The 24,997-nt window shown below is 42.5% G+C and overlaps 1 protein-coding gene across 3 annotated transcripts in view; it reads left to right on the top strand.

The window, feature by feature from the left end:
- The window catches only part of LOC119181558 (uncharacterized), a 39,300-nt gene continuing 14,303 nt past the window's right edge, over positions 1–24,997 (top strand). Inside the window, exons 1-8 of one of the 3 annotated variants that reach the window (XM_075888949.1) lie at positions 1–198; positions 1,669–1,846; positions 8,338–8,400; positions 11,802–11,843; positions 12,613–12,724; positions 13,429–13,606; positions 21,148–21,267; positions 24,039–24,409. In XM_075888949.1, coding sequence (XP_075745064.1) covers positions 132–198; positions 1,669–1,846; positions 8,338–8,400; positions 11,802–11,843; positions 12,613–12,724; positions 13,429–13,606; positions 21,148–21,267; positions 24,039–24,409 — 1,131 coding nt within the window. In that variant the 5' untranslated portion in view covers positions 1–131. Of the gene's footprint in view, positions 199–1,668; positions 1,847–8,334; positions 8,401–11,801; positions 11,844–12,612; positions 12,725–13,428; positions 13,607–21,147; positions 21,268–24,038; positions 24,410–24,997 lie in introns of all 3 variants that reach the window. The other 2 variants (XM_037432813.2, XM_075888950.1) reach the window with 2 other exon arrangements.

The following is a 24,997-nucleotide window of genomic DNA, read 5'->3' as shown; positions in this document are numbered from 1 at the left end:
TTTGATGAGCTCCCGCCATCTTGGGAGGAAAGTGTTCCACTTCGGTGTGCAAAAAGACGTGTAGCTCGCCTAATCCAACTCCCAGATCGACGCCACTTGTGTGCGGGATTCATCGGGAACTGCTCTACGACATGAGTTTAGATACCCTGCTTGAAGCCGCCAAATACATCGAATATAGATCGGAAGCAAAAGCACGTGGTAAGAATATTTCGTTCCGGATTACCGTCGGTAGCCTCGGATGTGTGCCGCGATGATCGCAAACGGCTGCCCGTTCGATGTTTCTCGGCCCGTGGGCGATCGCGCTGGACCCTGGCCTCGAATCGGGCACCGGGTGGGACCGCGATCGGGTCGGGAAACGAGCGAACGGGAGCTCGTCGGCGAACAATGTCGCTCCTTGTCTGCTGTCGCGGCGTCGATCTACTACGCGGTCGGCCGAATAAGGGTCGCATCGGGTGCGCATGTGTCAGTGGACTGGAAAACAACGTCCTCGCCCGAGTTCTCGCGGTCATAGCGGCTTCGCTCGCGTTTTGATGGGCTGCGAAAAATAGCAGCCGTGTGCAGGGCGAAGGTTGAAGATGGCCTCGGCGCACTTTAATGTAAATAACCGGATGAGAGTGTGCCGTCAGTACCTTTGGGTGGGGTGTTATTTTTCGCTGCTCGGTGCCGTCATCAAATGGCTCGACCGCATCAGAACGGCCTCGCAGGTGCTTTCGCTTGTGCTAAGAGTCAGTTTGCCCGTTTCTCAGCTTGTTGCTTAATGGGTTTTATTCTTTATTTTTTTGGCCGTACGTGTGCGCTGCAGCGCGAAGCGGTTCGTGACCGCTCGAGCACAACGCATATGCGCTATGCGGCTTTTGTCTTATCCTAGCCCAACGTTTTTTTTTTTTTTTTCGGCCTACAGCTCGTTCGTACTGCCGGTGGCGCAAAAGGACCATTTCTGCGTCTAGTGCGAAAACCAAACTAAAGATGTTTAGCGTATTTGGAGTATTCGCGAGCTTGTGTGCCGAAGCAGTTGCTATAAGTTGTGCGCTGGGTTATCGCGTTGTCTTTCGCAGCCTTTAGTGCATCATTGCCTAGAACGCGTTTGGCACATGCGTGGTCGACGTGCATGCCTCGCGAGGGTACCTCCCCCTCTCGCGAGTGTGACGCATTGAGAGGTCCACCTGACACTCCTCATTGGGCTAAAGCGGCCGCCGTGGCCGCTGTTTTTGTTTCCTCCCTCCCCGCGTTGGCGTGTGCGCGTGTGCCATGCGCGGCGCACATGCGTGAGAAGAACGCATGCGGCCTCCTCCGGTCGGGCGTGCGTGTGTGTTCTCTCGCCCTCCGTTCATCCTCCTCTCCACCATAAGGGACGCGTAGGCACGCTAAAAAAAAAAAAAAAAATGGGCGCGCGTGCGTTTCGCGAACGGGCGGCGGCGATGATTGCGTTAGCATTCGGGGTGACTGCACCGTAGCGCCTTTGCGCGCGCACTTGTCAAACTGTTGGTCCGAAACGCTTGCGCGGTGTGGGTTGCCACTCGATCGGCCACGTAGCGCCCTGCGAGCCGCCGGCAGCCACAGCGCGCGTGTTCTCTGTTGTTAAACACGCTGTCCTTCTCCCGACTCGCTCCTTGTTTCTCTCTCTCTCACACACTCCTTGTGCCGGCCGCTTTTGCGGGGAATTCCCAGGCGAGATCCCGCAGGATTACCAGACGTTCGCTCTGCAGAGCAAAGCCATCGCAGCGGCTGAAGAGTTTCGGATCCAGGCAAGGCAGCAGCTGCACAATGCATCGCGGTGTGACAATTCTTCGGACTCCTACTCGTCGAATCACTGCGAGGATGGCCGGGAGAAGAGGCGGTCGGGAGGGTGCGTACACCGTCCGCCTCCTCCTCCTTTGCTTCACCCTTCCCCTTTGTGGACCTATCAGTAAAGCTGGCTAGATTGCTGTGTCTGTGCGGGACATTTCATTGTGCATCCCTAGGATTGCCTTCCTGACAAAAATGTCAAGAACTCAGTAAAGAAACCTTTCAATATATTACAAGCTTACCTTATGATTGTAATTATTATCAGGGGCATGTGAAGCAAAATCAGTCAAGAGGACCTTTATTTTCACACAAAGAAACGTTTACGGTGAAAAAAAAAAAAAGGTGGCCGGGAAAGAAGCTGGTAGCTTGACAAAGCCCCAGACACCTACCGGCGGTGGAACAACAGGGTGCAGCACTTGCTAAGAATTATAGTGTAGCGCGAAAACATATAACGGGCACACAGAAACACATCACAGGCACCTGTGGGTGTGCGTTTCTGTCTGCCCAATTTGTTTTTTCGCTCTACACCACGATTATGCAAGCACCAATCAACCCAAAAACAAGTCCTACGGCACTTAATCTCAGAAGCAAAAAGAAAAATTAGAAGGAAAAAAAGTGACAAAGTAAATTTCATACGAACAGTTGCTCGATAGCTGCACGTACAAGCTGTAGTGACTCACTACAGGCAAATTGACAACTTGTGCTTTTAATAAAAGCAAGTGGCCAGAGGCTGAAATATTGGTGGCTCTAGATTGTCATTCCTGTTCTTGTTTGTTTTTTAACATTGATTGGCATTAAGCCTAAAAAGTTTGCAGTAATGAATTTGGTAGTGCGCTCTAGCTTACGTTACACTGTAAATGTTAGCTAAGTGGCGCGCGCAGTCGACATTCTGCAAAACTAAAGTACAAAAAAATTGGGGCTCATTGGCTTGGAAGAAAAGAAACCTCGTGAAGAAATTAGCTTCCGGAGCTATAACAGTCAGAATGCTCTTTTCTATTTGAGCTCGTGGCATTGTGGGCCAAAAGGGTAACCAGCAATTCAGTCAAGTGCTGTACTTGATGGCTGCAGTGGTCTGTTGCTTTAGGTCATCATTTATTTTTTGCGTGAATGGAGTTGGAAGCTTTCAATGGGTAACAAAGTACATTTTTTTCATGTCTGATTGGTAAACTCTCAAGCTGTCTGATGTCTGATTGGCTGTTTCACATACATGCCCGGGTGAAGCAGCCTTTGGGAAATCTATGTTCTGCTTTTCTTTTTTTTTACAAAGTCATTTAAAAGTTGAAATCTTGATCATGGGATCACTGCAGCATCATTTGCTTGAAGGGGTCATGACAGCTAGTTTTCACTCATAGTCTGTGTTATGTGGGTTAATCTTTGGGTGTTTACAAACAAGCTGGCGTAATTTCAGTGCTTTTGGACTAGCACTATATTTATAATGCATATTTCTTTAACTCTGAGCAGTCTGACAACACTGGCGCACTTCTGAGCCGTGACGTAACAAACCTTTCGATCTGCGAGCATCCATATTCCAGCCAACAATTGTCATCACGTGCCCTTGCAATGGAGCTATTTCAGCTTTCCTCAGCTTAACATTGAAGATTGAACGATTTTCAGCAGCTGATACTTAAGTAGACGACGATGGCTTTTATTTAATGTAGCACAATGACGTCACACATGCCATACCAAAATGGCACTTAACAACAGTTGGCGGGGGTTATGGTCGGCGACTTCTAGGGCTTATTTTGCAATGAAATATTCTTTTACAGCCAACTTTTGATATATGCGCTGGCACAATAGACCCTCTATTTCTACTTTTAGCTGAAAACTTCAATTTGGTGCATTGCCATGCCATGTCCCCTTTAAAAAGTATAAAACTGTGATCAGTGCTGCGTGACAATTTGCCATTGTCTATGGAAGCTTGTGTCTGGTTTCAAAATCATAGGTCTATTATATTTAGAGAAAATGAAGCTGAAATTGTGATCTTTGAATTTCACACTGAAACCACCAAACATTGGTTCTACTTGGAAGATTGCAAGGATTTGTTCTCTGCCAGTTTAAGTCGCTTAGCGAGAGTTAATTATGTAGGTTCTGGTGAGTTCTGCTCAAATTTATGACATCATGGTGAGTTGGTGTTAAAATTTCGAGGCATTGTGTTATTTTTTACACACTTTCTGGCTTACCAAGTGTCTTGGAATGATAAAAGTTGTGCTTTTAGTATTGTGGAGGGGTAATTTAAGAAGAGAAGCAAGAGGGTTTTTCTCTTTGGCAGCCTCTTTGATGTGACGAATATTGCACATGTTTGTGAATGAACTAGTTCTTTAGAAAAGAGGCCATGACATTGTCATGATACCAAACCTGCGTTACAATTATTACTGACCGCAGAGGGCCCAGTGTCATGAGTTACACAGGATACCGGTCTGTGGCATTTTTTTAACGGAACAGGTTTCAGTTTGAAAGTACTGCCTCTGAACTCTCGCTAGCAATGACTGCTATTCGTTCATGCACTGTGTGAAAATGCTATGCATCTTTCGTGCCTGTGAATTAGTACATCTGTGCGTGGCTTGGTTAAAGAATAGCCTGCTTGTGCACTGAATCGCAGTGTATCTTGAGGTTCGCCTGTAAATAACCATAGCGTTCGGCGACATGTGCTGCGGCTTAAATGGTAGCAGGACAGTGCTGGTGGCTGTGTGAAGACGAGCATGTTGCTAATGGCCGCACAAGCGATAACCTCTGCATCTGTTTATCAATGTCACGAACCACACCAAGGGAATTGTATAGTTTGTACACAGAACGTTAGGAGCACTGCAATGTGGTGGGCAAGTGAGCATGTCACATGTATATATATATACATGTGCATTTTGTGGGCACATGCAATAAGCAGAAAAGCACAGATATTTAATTGATACAAAGTTCAATGCTGTCTAATGGGGCATTTTACAACATTCAGATGGCAATCTTTTACAACTGCAGATGCGAGCGTTATATATGACCAATGGACAATGCGGTTTCAGTTTTCACTTTTCCTTCGTGAGGCTTACGGCCTCCCCGGATTTCGCATCTTTATGCACGTTGTGAAAGCCATGCTGTATTGTGTCTGTGCAGTTGATTTGCCAGACTAGAGGGCAAACATTCCATGCATTAACGCGAGTGCACATTGTGTCTCCCCTTTAACCCAATCAGCCAAGCCATGGCAAAATACGCGAACCTTGCTAGGCAGCAACAGTTGTAGCGAACAGGCAGGTGATTGGCATGTTGTAAAAGACTTATCATACTGAAAAGGTCAATGTGAGCATACGTAGTTGGTAACTACGCAAACGGATGATGCAACTGTTTTGCAATACAACACTTATGACAGATGCAACTGTAGTCTGAATGCAGCTTAAGAGTAGCATATTTTCCTGTTCTCTGGCATTTTACACCAGAGCATAAAGCACTGTCTACGGAAAATTGCAGTAGGAGATCACAGCTTTCAAATTAAAAATTTTTTGTAATTTAGGTGCCTTGGTCTTTTCAAATCTTTGTGCTGTGTTGCTCATATTTTTACACCTTAGTCTTTAGTGTCAAGGGCAACCTACCCTAGAATTTGTGTAGTTTTCAGTGACCACGACTTGGAAGTGTTTAAATGGCAGGTAGCTTGTTTTAATAGGGATAATTGTCTGGTTCCTTTGATATTAATTGCTGTCGCCAATGTCCAACTGAGCTCAATTATTTTTATTTCCTTATATTCTGGAATTTTGGGCCCAAACAACAGTAATTCCTGCTGCATTACTTTTGGCCTAAGCAAACAGATCCTCTGGTGACTGAATTACATTATGATATGGCCTTTGCAGAGTTTCTCTTGCTGTTAGATGTTTCAGCATATCATCAGTGCCATCACATGCACTCTTGTTGCTTAATGCAGCCAATAAGTTCCATTCTGCCAGCAGGTAATGGTCCTTCTTGTGGTAGCTGCGATTCACAATGTTATGTATAGTTGTTATATTGCACTAAAGCTCGATTAAAAAAGTATTGAATTTTCTTTTTACCTGAGGCAAATTTTTCACCATCCCTGGTACTGTGCTCTTTAATGTGTGGCCTACATAACGCCACACCGAAGAATGTTCAGGGTTGCTTAGCTTAATGAAAAATAGGTAACTGGTTATATATATCAGCTGTATGGATGCGCCCGCAGTGGTACGGCTCAGGGGCATCCTGAAGTTTAAAACTGCACTTTTCTGCAAAATTTGTCACTATGGTGGCCTTTTAATGGCTTAGAATAAACTTATCTGCAAACACAATGTCCAAGTGATTTGTAGCAGTTCACCAGTGAAGGTAAAGTTGCTTTTGGCACTTATGAATTGTCATGCCCTCACGCATACTTCAATTTCGGTGCAGCATGAGAAAAAGCTGATATATGTTATTCAGACCATATAGAGTTAGTTGCATCTGTTGGCATTACGTCATTTTTTGGCAGTGTTTTTTGTGCAATGGTAATTTCTTTAGAGATATTTTTAGAGCACCCAGTCACGGTTTCGGTTTCAAAAAGCACCGATCTAGGTAGGAGAAGTTTCGGTGGCAATGTGTTGTAAACTGACAGCCAGCACACGTAAAGCCACAGGCTCGGAAGAAAAAATCACTGGTAGTGCAAACCGCAAGGCGTGTGCCAGCTACCACCCAACACAAACTCGGGATGTAGGTTTGCTTGCATCGACACCATGCCGATTTCAGACTTGCAATGGGCTCCGCATCTGGCTCACTCATGTGGAAACACACTTTAAAGTTGATTTTAATTGTTCAGAGCTATATTTGCCCTTGATATTTCGTAGGTGTTGTGTATGTCTCCACATAAATCTCCTGCTCATTATTTCGCCTTCAAAATTTTGTGTTAGTGCTCCATTAAGCCTCGACATGTAGGTGCACTTATACTGTAGTATACTTCTGCGTGATGTTTTAATTTTTTTTCCGAAACACTTATTGACATGTCGCACGATAAACAGATATATTAGAATACTTTCTTAAATTCACTAAAACCTTCATGCTCTTAATAGGGAAACAAAGCTCAAATTTGCAGAGTGACGACAACGCTGCATTGCATGTCTGGTGGCAAGCTCCGAGAAAATTAGATATATCGGTGGCAGAGGGTGCAGGCAATTGAGTGTATTTCACTGAAGCGGGAGCAGAGCGGGATCATGTGCAGAACATGTTGTGCAGTCATTGCGGAAAATGTCGGCATCATGCCATCAGCTTGGCGCGCAAAAACGAGACGCTTGCTGTGTGAAATTGCCTTTCCGTAATGGCAGAAGTGACCAAATGGAAGTGTTGGCGAGGTCGGAAGTATTGTGTTGTGGACTGCTACAACAATGCAGACAGCACCAAGGCACGCTCTCCACGTGTAAAGCTCCACGTGTTTGGTTCCCCAGGCATGACTTGCTCTCCAAACACTGAGCTGTGTTCGCGAAAGATAGGGCAAGCATAACACAAGTGCTGAAAAAAAAAAAATGGAGAAAGAGACAAGCACTTCAATTTGATTCGCATCGTTAAAGCTCAGCTTGCTGCCTCGCGATAAAGTCAGCGGGTCATGCTTCCGCGGCACGGAGGACATAAGTCTAAAACTTCTCAGACATTTTAATGCCATGACCGTATGAGTTTAGTTTTTATTTATTTTTTAGCACACATGACAGTACACGGCAGCTACTGCTAAATACCGCATCAAAGCAGCAATTATATAATTTTCTTAAGCGTCAACACGGCATTTTGATAGTGTACACAGCTTCATGTGGACAGAATGAGACTTACCTCGAGGCATACGTCGTACATGGTATTGTCACGAGCCTGACAAATGCATTTCGCAATGACTCCGGCCTCCTCGTCTTCTATCGTCTGCTTCATTTCATAAACTTGACAAACGAACTTTATTTTGTTAAAGTCACTTTTCGGAATTGCTTGTCCAGCTCGGAGATCTTTTTGAAGCCGCACTGCAGCTGGCGGTACATTGTGAAGTGACTCAGCCGCACCGCGCACGTTCTGCACGAGCACATAAGCGAGCGGAAGCGCGTTGGCTGGAAGATAAAACGCACAATATACATCCCCGATTTCCACTTTTCTACCAGAGATGGCGCTGCCTGTCCAGCATTGCAGCGCCACCAAGTGTTGCTTCGGCTCCCTATATAGGGCACATTATTACAGATTATGCGAATATAAAGAACATGGTAAAATCTGATTTATTCAATATAAATTGTTAGTTAATTCTGGCATTTTCACATTTTCTTACTTCATATATAGAAAACGGTTGTGCAGAAACATTTTGTCCTGAAGTTTAAACTTCGGAATTTATTCTTCAGGCTTGAGGCTATAGCCTGTGCGTTACTGTAGCCGATCTCAGTTTACTGTGACTGCATTAAATTATCTAAAACCACTTAAACAAAGCCTCACCTGCAATCTTCTGTGACTGTCAAATCACTGATTGTAGAAGGTATACATAACTGAGAAATATGAAAACAGATGTGTACTGAAAAGAACATAGAAAATTTTTGAATTCGATTTTCACATCTGCTGCCATCTGTTTTGCAGCAGACGACGAGGAGAGGAGCAGGCGTATATAGATGAGCAGTCAATGGGGAGCCTGCCGGCGCGGACGTAAGTACCCAATTTTTACTGCCTACTGGTCACTTTGGTTGTAGTCATCGAAAATTATTTTCTTGCTTCAGTCAAAATTACTTGAGTAAAAATTCCTGTATGACAAGCTGAGAGGCTGGTGCATGTATTGAATGATCTCACATATTTTTAAATTGAGGGGCTTTATGCTTAATTTATGCCTGAGTCTCTTGAAAAAGTAATTTCCTATCAACTTTTCTAGTATTTTTTTGAGAAAATTCTATTTATTTAGGTAAAAAATTTTGGAGCTGAAACTAGTGCTATTATTTATGCAACATATATATATAATTGAATGTGTTAGTTTTTCTCTCTCTTTCTTTTTTTTTTTTTTTTGCTAAGCCTTTTGAAGGTATAACATTTGTGTATGCATCACATGAAAGAACTATTGCAATTGAAAGCTCTAAAATAAACTCTGTCATTACACCGAGTTTCATGCCTGATTTGTGAAATTTATCTCCAACTTACTTTTCCTTCTCACTAGAACATTAAAAGGTCAATCCAATGACCAAATATTTTTTTAGACTAGAATAGTGGAGATATTCCTCTCACATTCCTCCAATCTTCTTCAAGTGTCACGTTTTGGCCTGTGATGTTTCGCTTGAAATGATCCCTTTGAGTCATTCCAAATGATCACTGATTTTTATTGACACTTTATGCAGTTGGTAAGAAATTCATTAAAAGATTATACTTGTTCTATTGAAAAACACAAAATCATTGAAGTATAGTAAAATTATTGAAGATTAGAGGAATGTGAGAGGAATATCCCCACTATTCTAGTCTAAAAAAACATTGGCTTTCCTGTGTGTTTTGAGTAAGGTGTCTACAAAATTTTTTTCGTTTTGGCCTTAGCATTGTTTCATTAGAAAAAAGTTATAAAAAAAAATGTTCTGTAGCAGTACGTAACGGTTTTTAAAATGTTGCGTAAATGTTCCGTAGCCCTTCATTTAGAAGGTGGGACAGAGGTAAAACATGTTCTTCAAAGGAGCAGAAGTAACTGTACAACGAATTCCTACCAAGTAGTGAAAAGCAATATTGTTCAAAGTCATAGAATTTGTTTTCTCAAAAGTCGGACACGAATTTTTCGAGCAGGCTCTCAGTGCTTTGTGTTAAGAAAGTGAGAATTATCTCAAAGGCAGCTCATTATCAATTGTTTCTTTGATGTACGAGACCACTGTTCTGATAAAACAAACCCGCAGCAAGAATGCCCTCTTCACGCTGGCCAGCGTGACAGGCACATAAAAGTGCACTTTATTAACATCACTAGTAACCACTGTTTTTGTCTTTAACGCAATTTCTGCACCTCTTTACTTTGGAATTCCTGCCTGAAAAATGCGCTATTACTGCATAATGAAGTATGAATTATTGCTCACATTGCATGACGTCGGTAATTCCGGATTGCCAACTTTTTCCATGAACCGAAAAACGATTGAAAAAAATTCCAGTTTTACTTTGGAATGAAAAAATAGATAATGTTTCAGTTATGTTTTTGTTCGGGTCAAAAATATTTCTTTTTTGTTTACATTTTCAGTTTGGTTTGCTTCTGACACACTAGTCTTGAGGACAGTTTTTCATGTCATATTGCGACTGAAGTATGACTTCTGTGCTATGTCATGGATACATGGCAGCAAACTGAAACCTGACGTCGCAATAAGTCATGCAGAATTGCTTAGCTTATTTTTGTAGAAAGTTCTGATCACTGAATCTACCACTGCACAACGACAACATTATTTTCCTTGTAGCAAAGTTAAAAATGTAGTGATCAGATATTTTATGGTATTCTGTGCAAAAAAGAAAGAGTGCTAGATGCATAGATTGCTCGGATATTCTCCACTAGAGAAATTGGTATTTTTCACTGTGAGAGGATTTGGCTAGTTTTGTCTCCAGACTGTATAATTCATCACTCTGAGCTTGTTTATAGAAGCTAAGTGGGTTAAGGAACTTTTTTTTGCAGATTCAGGGTTAAGCAAGCTGTAGTTCTATTGTTAATAAATTTGGCTACAGTATTGACTGTTAAGCAAGCTGTCTGAAAGGTGGTCTGAAAAAAGGGGTTTTTTAGAAGGCACTGGACAAGACAGGATTTGCACATTTGCACATGCTATGTGACACACATGTTTCGTTTTCCCTAATTTTGTATTGTAGGACGGCAAGCCAATGCATGTTTATTTCATCATCTGTGATAACACCAGTCCTTGTGAGCGACGTTGCACTGTGGTGAAAATAGTTTCACCAAATCTAGATTTTTTTTGCGTGCATCTGATATAATAGCTGGCATTGTTGGTCATATGAAGTGGTGTGCGTTATGTCTGGTATTACTGTGGCTGCTTTATTTTTCACTTGGCTGCTGGACATTATGATGCAAGCACTGTTATATCTGCTACAAAGAAAGTATCTTGCATGAACCATAGTGAGCTAGATACAAAACCTTGCAAAGTTTGACTGCGTTCTGCTCTGTTTTTTTGCTTTCAGCCACATAGAAAAGTGCTGTCACTATTTCAATCTTTATGTCGCACATACACTTGCTACGTTGTAAATAAATGTTGAATATTGACTCGGCCAAGCTGGCATATCATTCAGCTTTCACTTGCAAACAGGCTATTAGGAGGAATAAAGTCATAAAAAGAAAAATATGTAGAAGCTAAACCAGAAGTGTGCATTAAAAATTGCACTGTATTATCACATTTTCCTTTATGAAGCAAGAACAAAATATGATATCCTCTTCACAATAATGGATATGTAGTCATGTTCATTATTGCTGTCGGTGTGTGTGAATGTGCTGTGCTTGGCTTTCAACATGAAAGCATGTTGACTTTACTACTGTGACACTGTAAGTGAAACGCTGTAAGCAGAACTTGTCCATGTTGTTTCTTTTATGGTCCCCGTGTAGAATATCGTGCTGTTCTTATTTTATAATGTAAAATCAACTAGCCCAAATCTTCACTTTACTAAGTTGTTTGCAGGTTTTTATTTTCACACACTTAGCTGAGAGGCACATTTTGGAAGGCAAGGACTGTGGCAAGACGGTGTGCTTCAATCCCTGCTGGGAATATATAACCGCTACTTTTTGGTACTATAGTTTCGTGATAACGATGGTTAATAGAAGTGATGCTCACTGTGTAGTTGTGTAAAAACTTTCTTGGGTGGTAAACAGCCCGAGTAAGCAGTGAAATGTCAATTTGTACCTGTTTGCTAATCTTTATTTGCATTTTATTTATCACTGACTACACTTTCATTCATGTTTGTCTATGTGCACTTGCTCGAGAAAAACTACAAAAAACTGAGCGGCTAATGGTTTCAAGTATTCGTCTTAACCCTACAGTAGGTTGCTTTGTATATGCCAGTGATCTCGCATTATTAATGTCATTTTGTTTTTTCTTTCTTGTCAGGGGGGGCACACGTGAAGTCCACAATAAGCTTGAAAAAAATAGGTGAGTGCTATTTTTGTAACTTTAGTTTTTTACACTTTTTTCAATTGCTTCTCTATTGTTATGCCTACACATTGCTTTGTAGAAGAGCGGTACGCATGCCTCAGTGGCCTTTTAATGCTAACAATAGAACTGTAGTAGTTCTTTCTACAAAACAATCTCCTCCCCCCCTTTTTTTTTTTTTTTTTTTTTTTTTTGTCGTGTTCAATAGCCATGCTGTAGTAGTCTTCATGCTTTGAGGTGTTACGAATAATGTAGACATATAATGTAATGCATTTGCACATAACGTCACGCTACAGTAAGCTATATATTGCCATGCACAAGTGGAGTAGATATCACTTTATGGTGTTTTCCAATGTTTAAGTCTCAAAATTGCCAGAAAAACAGTCTTGTTTTAGGTTTGGCAGGCAAAGTTGATATATCACTTTATGGTGTTTTCTAATGTTTAAGTCTCAAAATTGCCAGAAAAACCGTCTTGTTTTAGGTTTGGCAGGCAAAGTTGGTTTGAAGCTTCTTGAGGCTGTTAATGCATCGGTTAATGCTTTCATAGTGAGAAAACTGTGCTAAAGGATGTAAACATAGGGAGAAACAAACAATAAAGATGGGTATTGCCAGCTAGCCCAAAGGCTATTCTTCTAGATGCTTGCGTACTTTTGTGCCACATTGTGTCCTGTTATTTTGCTTCCTTCATTGTGTATGTGGGAGAAAGGGGGGGGGGGGGGCATTAATGTCATTCCTGGCTCGCGAGCATTAATTTTTTCCTTGCCTGCAGGAGAGCCCACCTGAAAGAGTGCTTTGAGACACTGAAAAGACAGCTTCCAAACATGGACGATCGGAAAACATCCAACTTGACCATTCTCAGGGGTGCCCTGCGCTACATACAGGTCAGCCCTGGATTCATCTACTGTTTCTGACAGTGATGGCAGTTCCACGCAGGTGATAGCAAGCTATCATGGTCAGCCTGCATTTTTTTTGTGTGATAGCAATTATGTAGACACTCCAGGTGCATGTTCCTCGTCACCATGAGGGTCCGTGTAAAGTTCAAGGGCAATAACATCACCATACCTGTTGTATGGTCTTTCGTGTCAGTGAAAGTGCACGAGGGCAGCCAATGGCTGATGTCTACTGTGAGTATTGCAACACACACCCTGCCCTTGAAAAGCTCGTATAGCCAGTTCTTCTTGGAAATGGGGGGACCCTTAAGCTTCACCTTTAAGAGTTGAACGCGATAGCAATTGTCTGTTCCTGGTGCGTACTTCAAACACTTAGTGTATGACATCTTTCTGAACTTGCTAGGAACCCACTACGGGGCCTTAAGTGTGCAGTAACATGTGTCTCTTTTGTAGTTGGTGACTAGCTTTAAACTATGAAGACATTATGATAATCCCATGTTCTGACGCCCGATGGCAATGTACGCTTGCACTATGCATTATTACGACAATATTTCATGTCGTATTGTGAAGCATGTATACAGGACAAGTGTGTTTGTAAAGCATGAAAGTTACCTTCACTGCATTTCTTAGTAGAGGAAGAAAACAAGCTCGCACGCTATTGCATTAAAAGTCGACATGTCATTCTGCGCATGCAGAGCCTGAAGCGGCGTGAGCGGGAGTATGAGCACGAGATGGAACGCCTGGCTCGAGAAAAGATAGCAGCACAGCAGCGGCTGGCCACACTCAAGAAGGACATGTCCTTGCAGCTTGACTACCTCGACATGAGCGCTCTGCTGCCCGAGAAGGACAACGAGACCACCACAACTGCTTCTGGTACGTTCATCACAGCTCTCAAGATTTCATCTTTCTTTGTTTGTTGGTAAAATAATTCATTTACCTTGCTCCATAATACCCCTACAGCCTCCGAAGGGCTATTTTATTAAATAAGGGAACAGACACATGAATCAAGTGATGTACGTTTACACAATGCAAGAGTTAATGTACTTTTGTAAATTTTGGCTCAGAAGCTTTCATGTTGACCTTTTCATTGAAGGAAACCCAAGCCTCTGCCTCGTTATTAAAAAGACACCAAACCAACCACAGTTCTGGTGCTTAGTAACTAAGAGATCATTTGTTCACTATCATTGCTGTATGTATTGCTGTAATGTATTTCAGTTTTTGTTTTATTGTTGTTGCTCTGTTTGTATTAGTTTTGTATAACTTATCCACTCCTGCTATAGCCCTGCATTAGAGCTGCAGTATATTCAAGTAAATAAAATAAAATAAAAATCATTTAAGCAAACCCTGCTGTGGTAATTTTGTTTGCTAAGGAAAAAAAGTGATGAAGCACCCTTTCAGTTGCTGAGATTCGAATCCACAACCTTGGCATTCAAAGCTGGTGGGTTTGGACCACATCAACGCAAAGGGTGCTTTTTCTCTGTTATAATTACTCTCAATTTATGCAGGAGTGAAAAAACTGTGCTGTTTGCGCCATTGTGCACCAAACTTGTTTAACTGTCATTGTGTGCCGAACAACCCCTATTGCGACTCGTTTATCAGCGCTGTACTGCGCCGTAGCACCTGAATTTAGCCACCAATAAAGCCCCATGTCGAAAAACGTCGCTGAAGCATTGTGCTTTTGGTTTCATTGAAATGGTTGTAAGTAGAAACCAAAACTTCAGGCAGGAAAAAACAAAGCATTAGGTGCCTATGATACGCCCTAAAAACTGTCTTTTAGGCATAAATAGGCATTAAACACTATCGCTGAGACATATACATAGGCACAATTCATAATTACTTCAGTTACGTGTTTCAGAACAAATATTCAACTTTTAACAAACACAGCAGGCAAATCCTGTCCTTTGGGAAAGCTAACTTAATTTTTTCGTGAAAAGAATTAAAAGAAGAATAACTATTGGAACAGATTTAGGTGAAAGCTTGGGTAATTGGGCACTGTGGGAAAGACCATGAAAGCAGCGATAAACCAGCATCACTTCAAGGTTTTCAGGCTTGAAGACAAGCCTGCTTTCAGTCAGCATTTGTTTGTATGTGGAAAATGAATGCTCGACGTCTACAGAAGTTAGTGAAGTGTACTTGTGACCTGGCATTTTCAATGCTCTAATTGCATCTGGAATATTCGAATCTGCACCGCTTACGGATTCTTCAAGGCAGTGATTGCTCGAGCAACAGCTGTGAACTTTGATCGGAAGGGTTCGGTCGCGGTCACTGGCGCGTGTGCGCTATCTTGGAAGGCGTCAGCTTCAGCTCGTATAGCTCGTAAACATTTTTACATGTTGTGCTTTCAAGGTGAAAAGACCATGCAATAAGAGCGTCGCTCCTTGACACGACGGTATTCTCCAACACTGGCGTTCTGTAGTTAACTGATATCGGATCCAAGAGTAAGTGGCCTGTATTATAATGCTGCAATCTATTGCTATCACATTTATTGCTTCATCCTGTGAAAGTATAAAGTTTTTCATTTTTTTATAACTTCATGGTAGTGTTCAGAAAAGAAACGAAGTATTATGGTAACAGTGCTCAAAAGAAGCAAATGCTGGTTGATTGCTGGAACAGCGTAGCAAAGAACTGCTCGTCAAAGCTCTGAGCACATGCACATACTCTCGTCCATTTCGCTGCTGTGCTTCATTACACGGCACTTATCAACTCAACGGTAAACACTTGCGTGTTTAGGTTGTACATAGCTGAAGAATTCACGGTTGCACCACAAGGGGTAAGAAATGAAGGCGATAGCAAGAAGTTGTAATGTTATGTGAAGCAAGGCTGGCAGCTAACTCTTTTGGGCCCAATCTTACATAACTCTACAAAACACTGGTGTAAGAGAATGCGGCTATGTCAGGGAGAGCTACACTTTTCGCTCAGTCTTTCCGTGATGAGGACGTGCTGCCTGCTGATGGCTGCTGAGCTAGCACGCATGCCAGTGCCTTTAGAACCAAAGTACACGTTTGCTGCTTGAGTAACACCTCCCTCCTCTTTCCCTCATGTCTTTTTGTGGTCGTTCAAGACTGGTTTTCCTCTCTGCTTCGACAGCAAGCCTCTCTAGTGGGCTGATGTTATTGCACGCGCCCTCGAAGTGAAGGAGATGGGCCGGCTCCTTATATCTCTGCTTCAGTCGTGTTCACCTCCCCCGCTCGCGTGCATTATTTACCCACAGGTTGAACTTGCGATGGTGGGGGCATATGATCAATTTAGACTAGGACAGGACTGCAATGGTGATGGCAATAACCCCCAAGAATGTTATATTTCTATGATAATAATAAGGATATTTCACAACTTAGCTTAGTGTCTGAAAAAAAAAAAAAGGCAGCATTGGACAAACGTTCTCTCTGATTGCTTTAAATCTGCTCTAAAAGGCCTGTCTGGCTGCTCGAGGCCAGCTTCAAAAATATGAAAGCTCCAGGGCTGCTCTCAAACCCATGTATCCTGTTCCACCCCCGATTCATGTTACAACTGTTACAATGTTACACTGCAGTTAAAAACAAGAAATTATGTCCCCTATGCATTACAAGGCTTAACTGTCTGTTGGATTCATTTAGTTCTTTTTAACCAAGAAGCAAACCTCTAACTCCTTGAAAAATTTCTTTTGTTCTGACCCAATGTGTATCATGTACCTTTGAGCTCCAAGAACTGCCTGAATTGACCGGTGTACTACTAGATATGTCTGAATTGGAGTTTTTGTGCCATAGACTTACAGAATCAGACAGTGTGTCCAAATTAAACAAATTCTTGAACGGTGCCATAATAATGAGGTGTTACTGTGCCTAATATAAATCTATTGTGCTAAATGTAAAATGACATCCTTTGTGTGAGAACATAAATTTAGAGCACCTTGCTTGTACTTATTCCTTTCCTTCACTTTAGTGATTCTTCAATGCTTTATTTGTTCCCCTGTCTTGTTTAGTTGCTGACCTCTAAGACGTGTATAATTGCTTGTGCATAGATGTGCACTGTATTATATGTACATAGTCCATGTCGTTAAGGTCCAACTTTTGTCACATTGCATCTTGAGTAGGCTTGTGCGAATACTCACATGCTTGGAATATTCGAATGAATACTAGAGTATTCGAAATCGCTTGGTTTTGAATTTAAATTACTGAAGATTTAAAAGTATTTGCAGTGAACGAATAAATATATTAATCCATATGTAACCTCCTGTAAAAATGGTTTTAATGCAGTGTAGAGGCATTAAGCTGTGAAAGCACTCATTCAGGGTAAATCTGCTTTGCTGCAAAGCCTTATTTCAAGTTTAAAGGGGCCCTGCAACACATTCTGAACATGGTCAGAGAACGTTGCTGATCAGTAGTCAAGGCTACCTAGAACACGCAAGCCAAATATTACGGAGCAGCACGTGGCCGGCAATCCACAATGAATTCTCAGTCAGCTAAAAATTGCTCTCTTCTCTTGGCAAATGACGCCAAGATCACTTATCACAGCCATTGTATCAGCCATTGGCTGATTCGAGCATCGCGCGCTTGGTCGTTACTGGGGCTGCCGCAGCAGGCCATCACTTGTTCACGCGTACGTGCGCAGTTGCAAAAGCTGCGTATTCGAAGGGGAGGAAAAAAAGGAAAGAAAAAAGTACTCAAGGTCAAGAGGCACGCGTCACATATTTTCTTTTTGCATGCCATCCCTCCCTGCATAGCTTCCACCATTTTTTCGGGACGAGAAGAGAGAATGCAATTGCAGCTTGCGACAAATCTTTGCAGCTCCGCTCGTACTGGACGGACTATAAGAATTTTTTCATTGGTGAATTCGTGAGGCAATAAGCTTCTTTAGTGAATTCATTCCATGGCTACTTGAAAAAGTGCTGCAGGGCCCCTTTAAATTAACATTTTACCTTCAAATCGATTCATCATTTTTTTAAGCTTAGGAGTTAGTTATGCCGGCTTATACGCTCTATGTATAATAAATTTTAAAATGTTACATATTTTATAAGTTAGCACTTGCGTCCTACCGGCAGTAAAATCCTGCTACTACTCAAAGTTGTTTCGACTTTCCTTGAACGAAAAAAAAAACATTTGCATAAAGGTCTTATTTCAATTTTAAAAAAAAATATTGTGCAGGTTAGTCAGGTCATGATAGATACAGTAAAACCTCATTAATTCGAACTCTCTTATTTCAAAATCCCACTTAATTCGAAATATTTCAGTGGTCCCGTATTTTGCAATGTAAATTTGAGCGCATAGTTTGAAGCAGCGGTCAGCACCAGTCCGGTTAATTCGAAAACTTTGGGTGCAGTGTGTGCGTTGTACCAATTCCCGATCCCGATTTTGTCCCAAAGCCACGAAAATGACATCTCTTAAGAGCTACTAAGCAATGTACTATAGTGATACTATTGAGTGGCAGCTGAAGTAGCCTAGCCTCAACACTTCCAGCACGAAAATTAAAACTGGAAAAAAAAAGTCACGTGATCAGCTGAAATGTATACCTGCGGAAAACAAGCTGTGCTTCACTGCAACACGGCAGCGACGTGCGGGCAGCATGTTGCATGTTTCTCGCAACATCAGCGCGTCATGATTAACCCGTTCTTTCTGGGAATATAAACAAATTAATAAAGGGCAGTCTGGTGAAATTTGCCATTTGAACCTCCGAGTGGCGGTTGCTCCAGCAATTTGCGCACTTGCACTGCTGGCGGAGTTCCTGCCTGCTAAGCCTACTTCGAAAACTCAGTTCGAAAGCTTTAATGGTCATGTTTTGCAGCCAAAATATTGCGAATTTCATCACACTGTCTACTATTGAGTTCTTTATTTTACCAGAAAAAATGGGCGAACAGTCACATCTTGACATGCTGATGCAGCAAGGAGCAAATGACACACTGCCTGTGTGTCACTACTGTATTGCAGGGAAGATGTCTTATTTTTAGCAGGCGTGCATTTCGGTTGGTCGTTTTAAAGACGATAGTCTTTCTTGGGGACCTTCGACGCAAAAATTTTGGTCTGTCTGTATGTATGTATGTATGTATGTATGTATGTATGTATGTACATTTGTCTGTTTGTCCACTCTTACCGGCATCGGGTACTTGAAACGGCCGACCCCATTTGCAGCGACCACCAATGTTGCTCAAGGTTGAGTGTTCATGCTTGTGCAATCGTCAATTAAAAAGCAATTATTGCGCATGTCTGGGGCACCATAACAACACACATATATTCTGCATATGCATCTCTTACTAAAAAATGCGTACATAAGTAATTTTAAGGACCGTAGCGCTTATCACGCTGCGCTTGCCATGCAATGCTTGCACGAAACGGGGAGTGTTTCCAACGCTTTGCTATGACGAGATGGTGGTGGCACCTACCGGTCGTCTCGCGTTCTGCACCTTATCACCTCTAAAACAGGCGTGCACGGCCACGCGGTTTGTTTTCCAAAAGAAATTGCCAGATGGCGCTCATGTCTCACGTGTGACGTGACTTGATGCGCTCGTTCGCCTTCGCTGCACGCTCGAGGCACTCGTAACGCAGTGCCTCCGGATTACCATTCACTGATTTTCTTGCGCAGAACATCAAATAAATGTTTTGTTCACTCTCTCCACACGCAAGACTATCCCCTTTCGACGACATTTGCAGATTACATGCAGATACGGGCCAATTTTTTGTTTGTTTGTTTGTTTTTGCAATTCAGCAGCAAGTCTCGGGGTTCGCCCTTGTTTGCAATAAAACTGTGACCTTGCATTGATGGAAAACATAACCCTCGAAGCCGTAAACTAGCCAGCATAGCAAACGACCAGCCCTTATTATACTTTGAATAATTTCAAGTTCCTTGCATCCCACTTTCTGTATGTTTTGTTAATTCAAAAACCCACCTAATTCGCAGATTCATCAGGGTCCCAGTGACTTCGAATCAACGAGGTTTTAATGTGTGCCCATTTTTTTTATATATCACTTATATTATTCAAATTCGATTAGAAATTATTTGGCCAAAATCACAATTTGCTTTGAATTCGCTTCAAACCTGAAATTCGCTATTTGCACAAGCCTAGTCTTGAGGCATACGTATCTTAGTGTTGAGAATCCAAAATTAGTTGCAACATGCACATGGTGTAACCTAACTGCTAACATAAATTTCAGCGTAATAAGCTGAAGATAGTGACACACATGCTTGTACATTGTTAACTAATTCGGGGTCTTACTATTGTTGAAGGTGAAGCAGTTGTTAACATGCTAACAAGCAGTCGTTGATACCAGGCACACTTTGCTTCTCGACTTCATTTTAGTTCTCGACTGGTTTTGCTAAAACTTGCTGACATCAAAAGTGCCATTATTTTTTAGGTATTTTATGTAGCCTGTAAAATGTCACATATATAATATGCCTTTTGGGGAGGAATACTTCATTCTAAATTGTGAGTGTTGAAATTACGTCGGCGTGTCTTAATAATCTATAATGAGAAGTGTACACAATCCATTGAGAGTGATGTTTTAATACATTTAAACGAAAGTTGCAATACGTTGAACACTCACGAGGGAGTTGATGTCAAGCTGAGATTTTACTCACGAATGTGCAGCTCTGAAGACTACAATAATAAGGAAACAAGTGCCTGCACAGTTTTATTTGGCCAACGCTTGTTTAAAATAACTAAAGAGATATGAAAAATATGATAGACCCTTGATAATTCAAACTTTCGGTTCATTTAAACAAATCTTAAATTTTCCGTGAGCCCACAATGTTTTCAATGTATTATAAAGCTGCCTAATTCGAACTGTCCCGTTTCACAAATTAGTTTAATTCAAGCATTTTTTTATTGATGCCTGGAAATATCTGTTTTCTCTAGCTGGACATTCACGTTTTTTTGTCACAAACAGCTGCAAATAAAGCCAATTTCTTGCCGACAAAACGGCCATACTAGCCAAACTGTGTGAACAAACAATCGCACCATGACTAGGAAGAAAAACTAAAAATCCAGGTGGCCCGGCATTAGGCTATCAAATACTGAATGCTTTCTAAGGTCACTTTCATTGCAGTACACTGGTGTAATGCGAAAAAGCGTCCTAAGGATGGTAAGGGGCTACAAGCTGTTGCACGACGCAACACACTTCGTCCCCTCTTTACACTCACCTGCAAGTGTTGAATGGTAACGAATGCTGTTATAATCAGTCGTGTCTGAAAACGCTACTGGCAATCCTGCAGGGCTGTTTTTGACGTTGCTGCGGAGCTTGGAAAGAATAAACATCAAACTCTAGCCTGCTATATGTTGCCCCGAGTTGTATTTAGAAGAATTTGAGAATACAGAGTTCTCTAGCGTTGGAATTATTTAGCCTACTAAATTGGAAGACATAGTGAGAATTATTTAGCCTTCTAAATTAGAAGACATAGTGCAGTACCCACTTTGGTAAGCCCTGTATCTTTATTTCGTTCGAATGCAGAGTGCGGCAATTACAGCGACCTGGATGAGGACCTGGATGAGAAGCCACGTCTTCAGCCGTCGTCGGTGTCCCCCGCCAGCTCACCCAAGCCAGCGCTATCTTTTCTATGTGACGTAGCAGGTGAGGAGGCAGCAATTCGGGGCCACAGTGCTTCAAGTTTTTTTTTTCTCTAGATTGATTATTTAAGGGGGACCACGGGTCTTGGCGACGAAAAAATGCCCAAAAGATCAATTTTTCAGTTTGGTGATTTTCGTTATCTTTATATTATCCCGCACCTGCCAGCAAAAAATGAACTCGAAATGACACGTCGTTGAGCCAAAAAATGTCGTGTTTATTCATCCCAGCACTTGGTTTCACTTACAAAATCGCCGAAAACAGCCCCCTTTTGCGTTGCTCTGATTGCGCTAACCACTCATCGGATCACAGCAATCTTAGTCTTGTTTGAAAGAGCTTCTGTTGAGCTCGCTTTCCCGCTAGGAACGAACTTTCAATGCTGCAGCCAATCGGCGCTACCAGGCACAAACAAGCGACAAAACAGTGCGGTATCATTGGTCCATAGCAGTCACGTGAGTAAACAGCTGCTTGTGATTGGAGTGCGGGGACTGACAACACTGGTGATCACATGCGCATGGCCGCAAACACGCGCGATGTCACCGCAATTTGGAAGTTTTGTAGTTTTGCGATTGAAATCGAGATGCCGAACCGTGCTTGAAAGCTCCGCACACTTCACAAATTCGGCAAGCGACGGAAAAAATGTGTTGTGCAGCCCAAGGAGTCATCGCAGCCAGCGTAGGCTACGTCGGCAGAGCCGAGCGGGACAGGAGACCGGCAGTCGCCGCGATGCAGCAGCCCAACACAAAGGCAGCCTTCGATCGCTACGACTTCTATCAGTGGTGACACGTGTTCAGAGTGCCATAAATCATCACAACAGCAGATGAAGATATCTGCAGATCTCGGCAGAAGAACACAACGTATTCCGCGACAAAGCGGTGTTGCAACACAAGCGATCGCGACGGCGACGATGGCACCGTCGGAATCAGCTGATTGCGGTGATGCTTCAACAAGGCGACAGGAAACAATGCTGCCGCTTGTGATTAAGACAGCAGAGAATGCTGCTGCAGCAGGTCTCGCAGCCGGAGAAAGTGTGGTGGCGACTGCGACCGCTGCCTGCAGTACTTCAAGTATGCGCGAAAGCGCATGGGGACTGCACTTCGGAACCTCATGCAGAAGGACTAAGGGGCAGCAGCGAGCGCATCAGTGGCAAGGGCCGCCTCACGGGTGACCTCATCACAAGATTGACGAGTCACTACGGCTGGGCTTTGAAATCCCATTCTGGGAATGTGGATGAGATGCACAAGGCTGTGTGGGCTACGTATTAGCTACATTCACTGACGAGAAATCAAACCACAGCTTCTGTCCACACGGCCCCAAGTCTTTGTGCAAGCATAATGCAGCCATGGCAAGGAATGAGCCCATCCCAAAAGGCAAGTACAATTAGCCAGAGGCTGTGAGCAATGCACTGCGTCCTGTTTATGAACGCTTGTCCGACAAGAAGCTCCTGCAGAGATGCACCAGAGGGAAGACGCAGAATGCGAATGAGGCCTTGCATTCAGTCATTTGGGGCCTCTCACCGAAGGACAAGAACGCGTCATTGTTTGCCATTGAGACTGCCATGGCAGATGCTGTTATGCATTTCAACTTAGGGAACAAGGAATCTAGTTAACTTATTTTGCGTGAACTGCAGCCGGATCAAACATGCACGGGTAACCAGCGGGCGGTTGAGAAAGACTATCGCCGTGCTGTCGGCTCAGGGAGGAAACGTGCATCTTCAGCGGCGTTCCAGGCAGCCGCAAAGAAGAAGCACAAGCAAAAGCCTGCTTCAGACTACTCCGCAGGGTCTTTCTGAGTGATTGTGAATACAAGTGCTTTGGCTTTCGTGCATGAAATTTTCATTTTCACAAATTTTTCAGTTTTTTACATTTTTCTCAAATACAAATTCTTGCATGTTTTGAATTTTGGGATGAGCACTGTGTCGCTAATACTGATTTGATTTTGTTGATCTTTTTTTTTTTTGTTTGAATGCTAGGGTATTGAAGTGTGCAAGAAAACCTTGATAAAATGTTGAAGGACATTGTAAACTTTTGAAATTTTCCAGAAATCACCAGTGAAAATTCAGAGCTAAGAGACTGCGACATAAAAACTTCATAACTTTGGTGAAATTTAGATATTAGCATGAAATTGCATATTTGCACTATTTGAATATTCAGCAATATACAGATTCAATTATAGCTCTTTTGATGCATTACTTTTTATGCAAGTCACATCCCAAGTTCATAAAATAAGAATAGTTTTAACTTTTGTTTGGATTGATGTAAAGGAAAAGTAATTACATATTTTCGATCAGTGTACAAAGCTGAATATTTTCTGAAAACGTCATGTCTCTAGGCCTAATACTAATATATTTCACTATCAGGTCTCGTATCCCCCCTTAAGTTGACCTTCTCTAGACAGTTCAAACTTGATTTGTGCTCTTAAAAGTGATCTTGAAGATGATCCATTCAGTGACACTAGTGACTGCGACATCTGACTTAGTTGTGCTGAGAAACAGCAAGTACAATACATCAAAAGCAGTAGTGGAAGCTAACAGTGAATTTTTACTGTGTTTGCTTAATTGCAAAACACTGCTTTTCCCTTAAAAAAAAAATTTTAAAAAGTTAATCTTACTCACATGTCTCAGCTGCACATAAAACTAAAATTTCATTGGCAGTGCAAGCTACAACCTGTCAGAGGCAGTGCCTTTGCTGTTTTCATCACGATGTGGTACAGAACAAGTTCTTTTGCACAGGACGGTAATGACAGTACGACGCTTACTGATGCATTTTCATTCACAGGTAACTCTGAAAATGGCAAGCCTCCCATTTTTCCCACAAACCACAAACTGACTGACGCGCTAAACGGGGCTACAAGTTGTAACAACATTGTCGGCGCCTGCAGTAGCAGTGCTCTGAACAACATTGGCACCAATGTCACTAGTGTGTTCACCTCCTCCACCGGCCATACGACTGCCATCAGTGGCTGTGGTGCCACTCCTGTGATGGTCACTGGTGGCCGGGCTGCTGCACACAGGGCATCGCCGGGGAAAGCCACAACTCCTATGGCAACACCACTGCTGTCGGTGACTAATAATAGCAAGATGGTTGGCGCCACAGCTACCCCTCTGGGCACAAGCACCAGTCTGGCCAGCCTGGTTTCACAGCAACAGGTGTGTGTGTGTGTGTGTGTGTGTGTGTGTGTGTGTGTGTGTGTGTGTGTGTGTGTGTGTGTGTGTGTGTGTGTGTGTGTGTGTGTGTGTGTGTGTGTGTGTGTGTGTGTGTGTGTGTGTGTGTGCGCGCGCACGTGCCACTGTACATGTTGAAACATTTCATGAAAATTCACAGAAAGTTTTGTTTTTAGTCCCGTTTCTATGATGAAAGTCGGGAAGTGGTTCACTTGTTTTCATGGCGTCTCATTATCAACTTCAGGTTACTCATTCCGCACTTGCAGGCTGCAGAGGCTCGAGAGGCCTCACTTCTTGCATCACCTCTTTGTGCCACCAAATAGTTATTCCTACAGTACTCTTGTTACAAACTTCAAGTGCTCTGCTACGTGCTGTTCTCTTCCGAGGTTGTTCTACATTACTTTCATTTTCTGGAGGAATAATTTTAAAACCTACCTTTCTGCTCTCTTTGTCTAAATCAAAATAATCATGAATTGCAATTCGTCCCCTGAGTTACTTGGCAATGCAATGTCATCTGCAACGGCAAAGCCCACGTTACTAAGGTACTGTCCCTTAACTTTTATCCCTAGTCCT

The sequence above is a fragment of the Rhipicephalus microplus genome, chromosome 3 (genome assembly GCF_043290135.1).
Source record: "Rhipicephalus microplus isolate Deutch F79 chromosome 3, USDA_Rmic, whole genome shotgun sequence".
NCBI classification, from domain to species: domain Eukaryota; kingdom Metazoa; phylum Arthropoda; class Arachnida; order Ixodida; family Ixodidae; genus Rhipicephalus; species Rhipicephalus microplus.
This window is presented reverse-complemented; position numbering and strand designations above follow the sequence as displayed.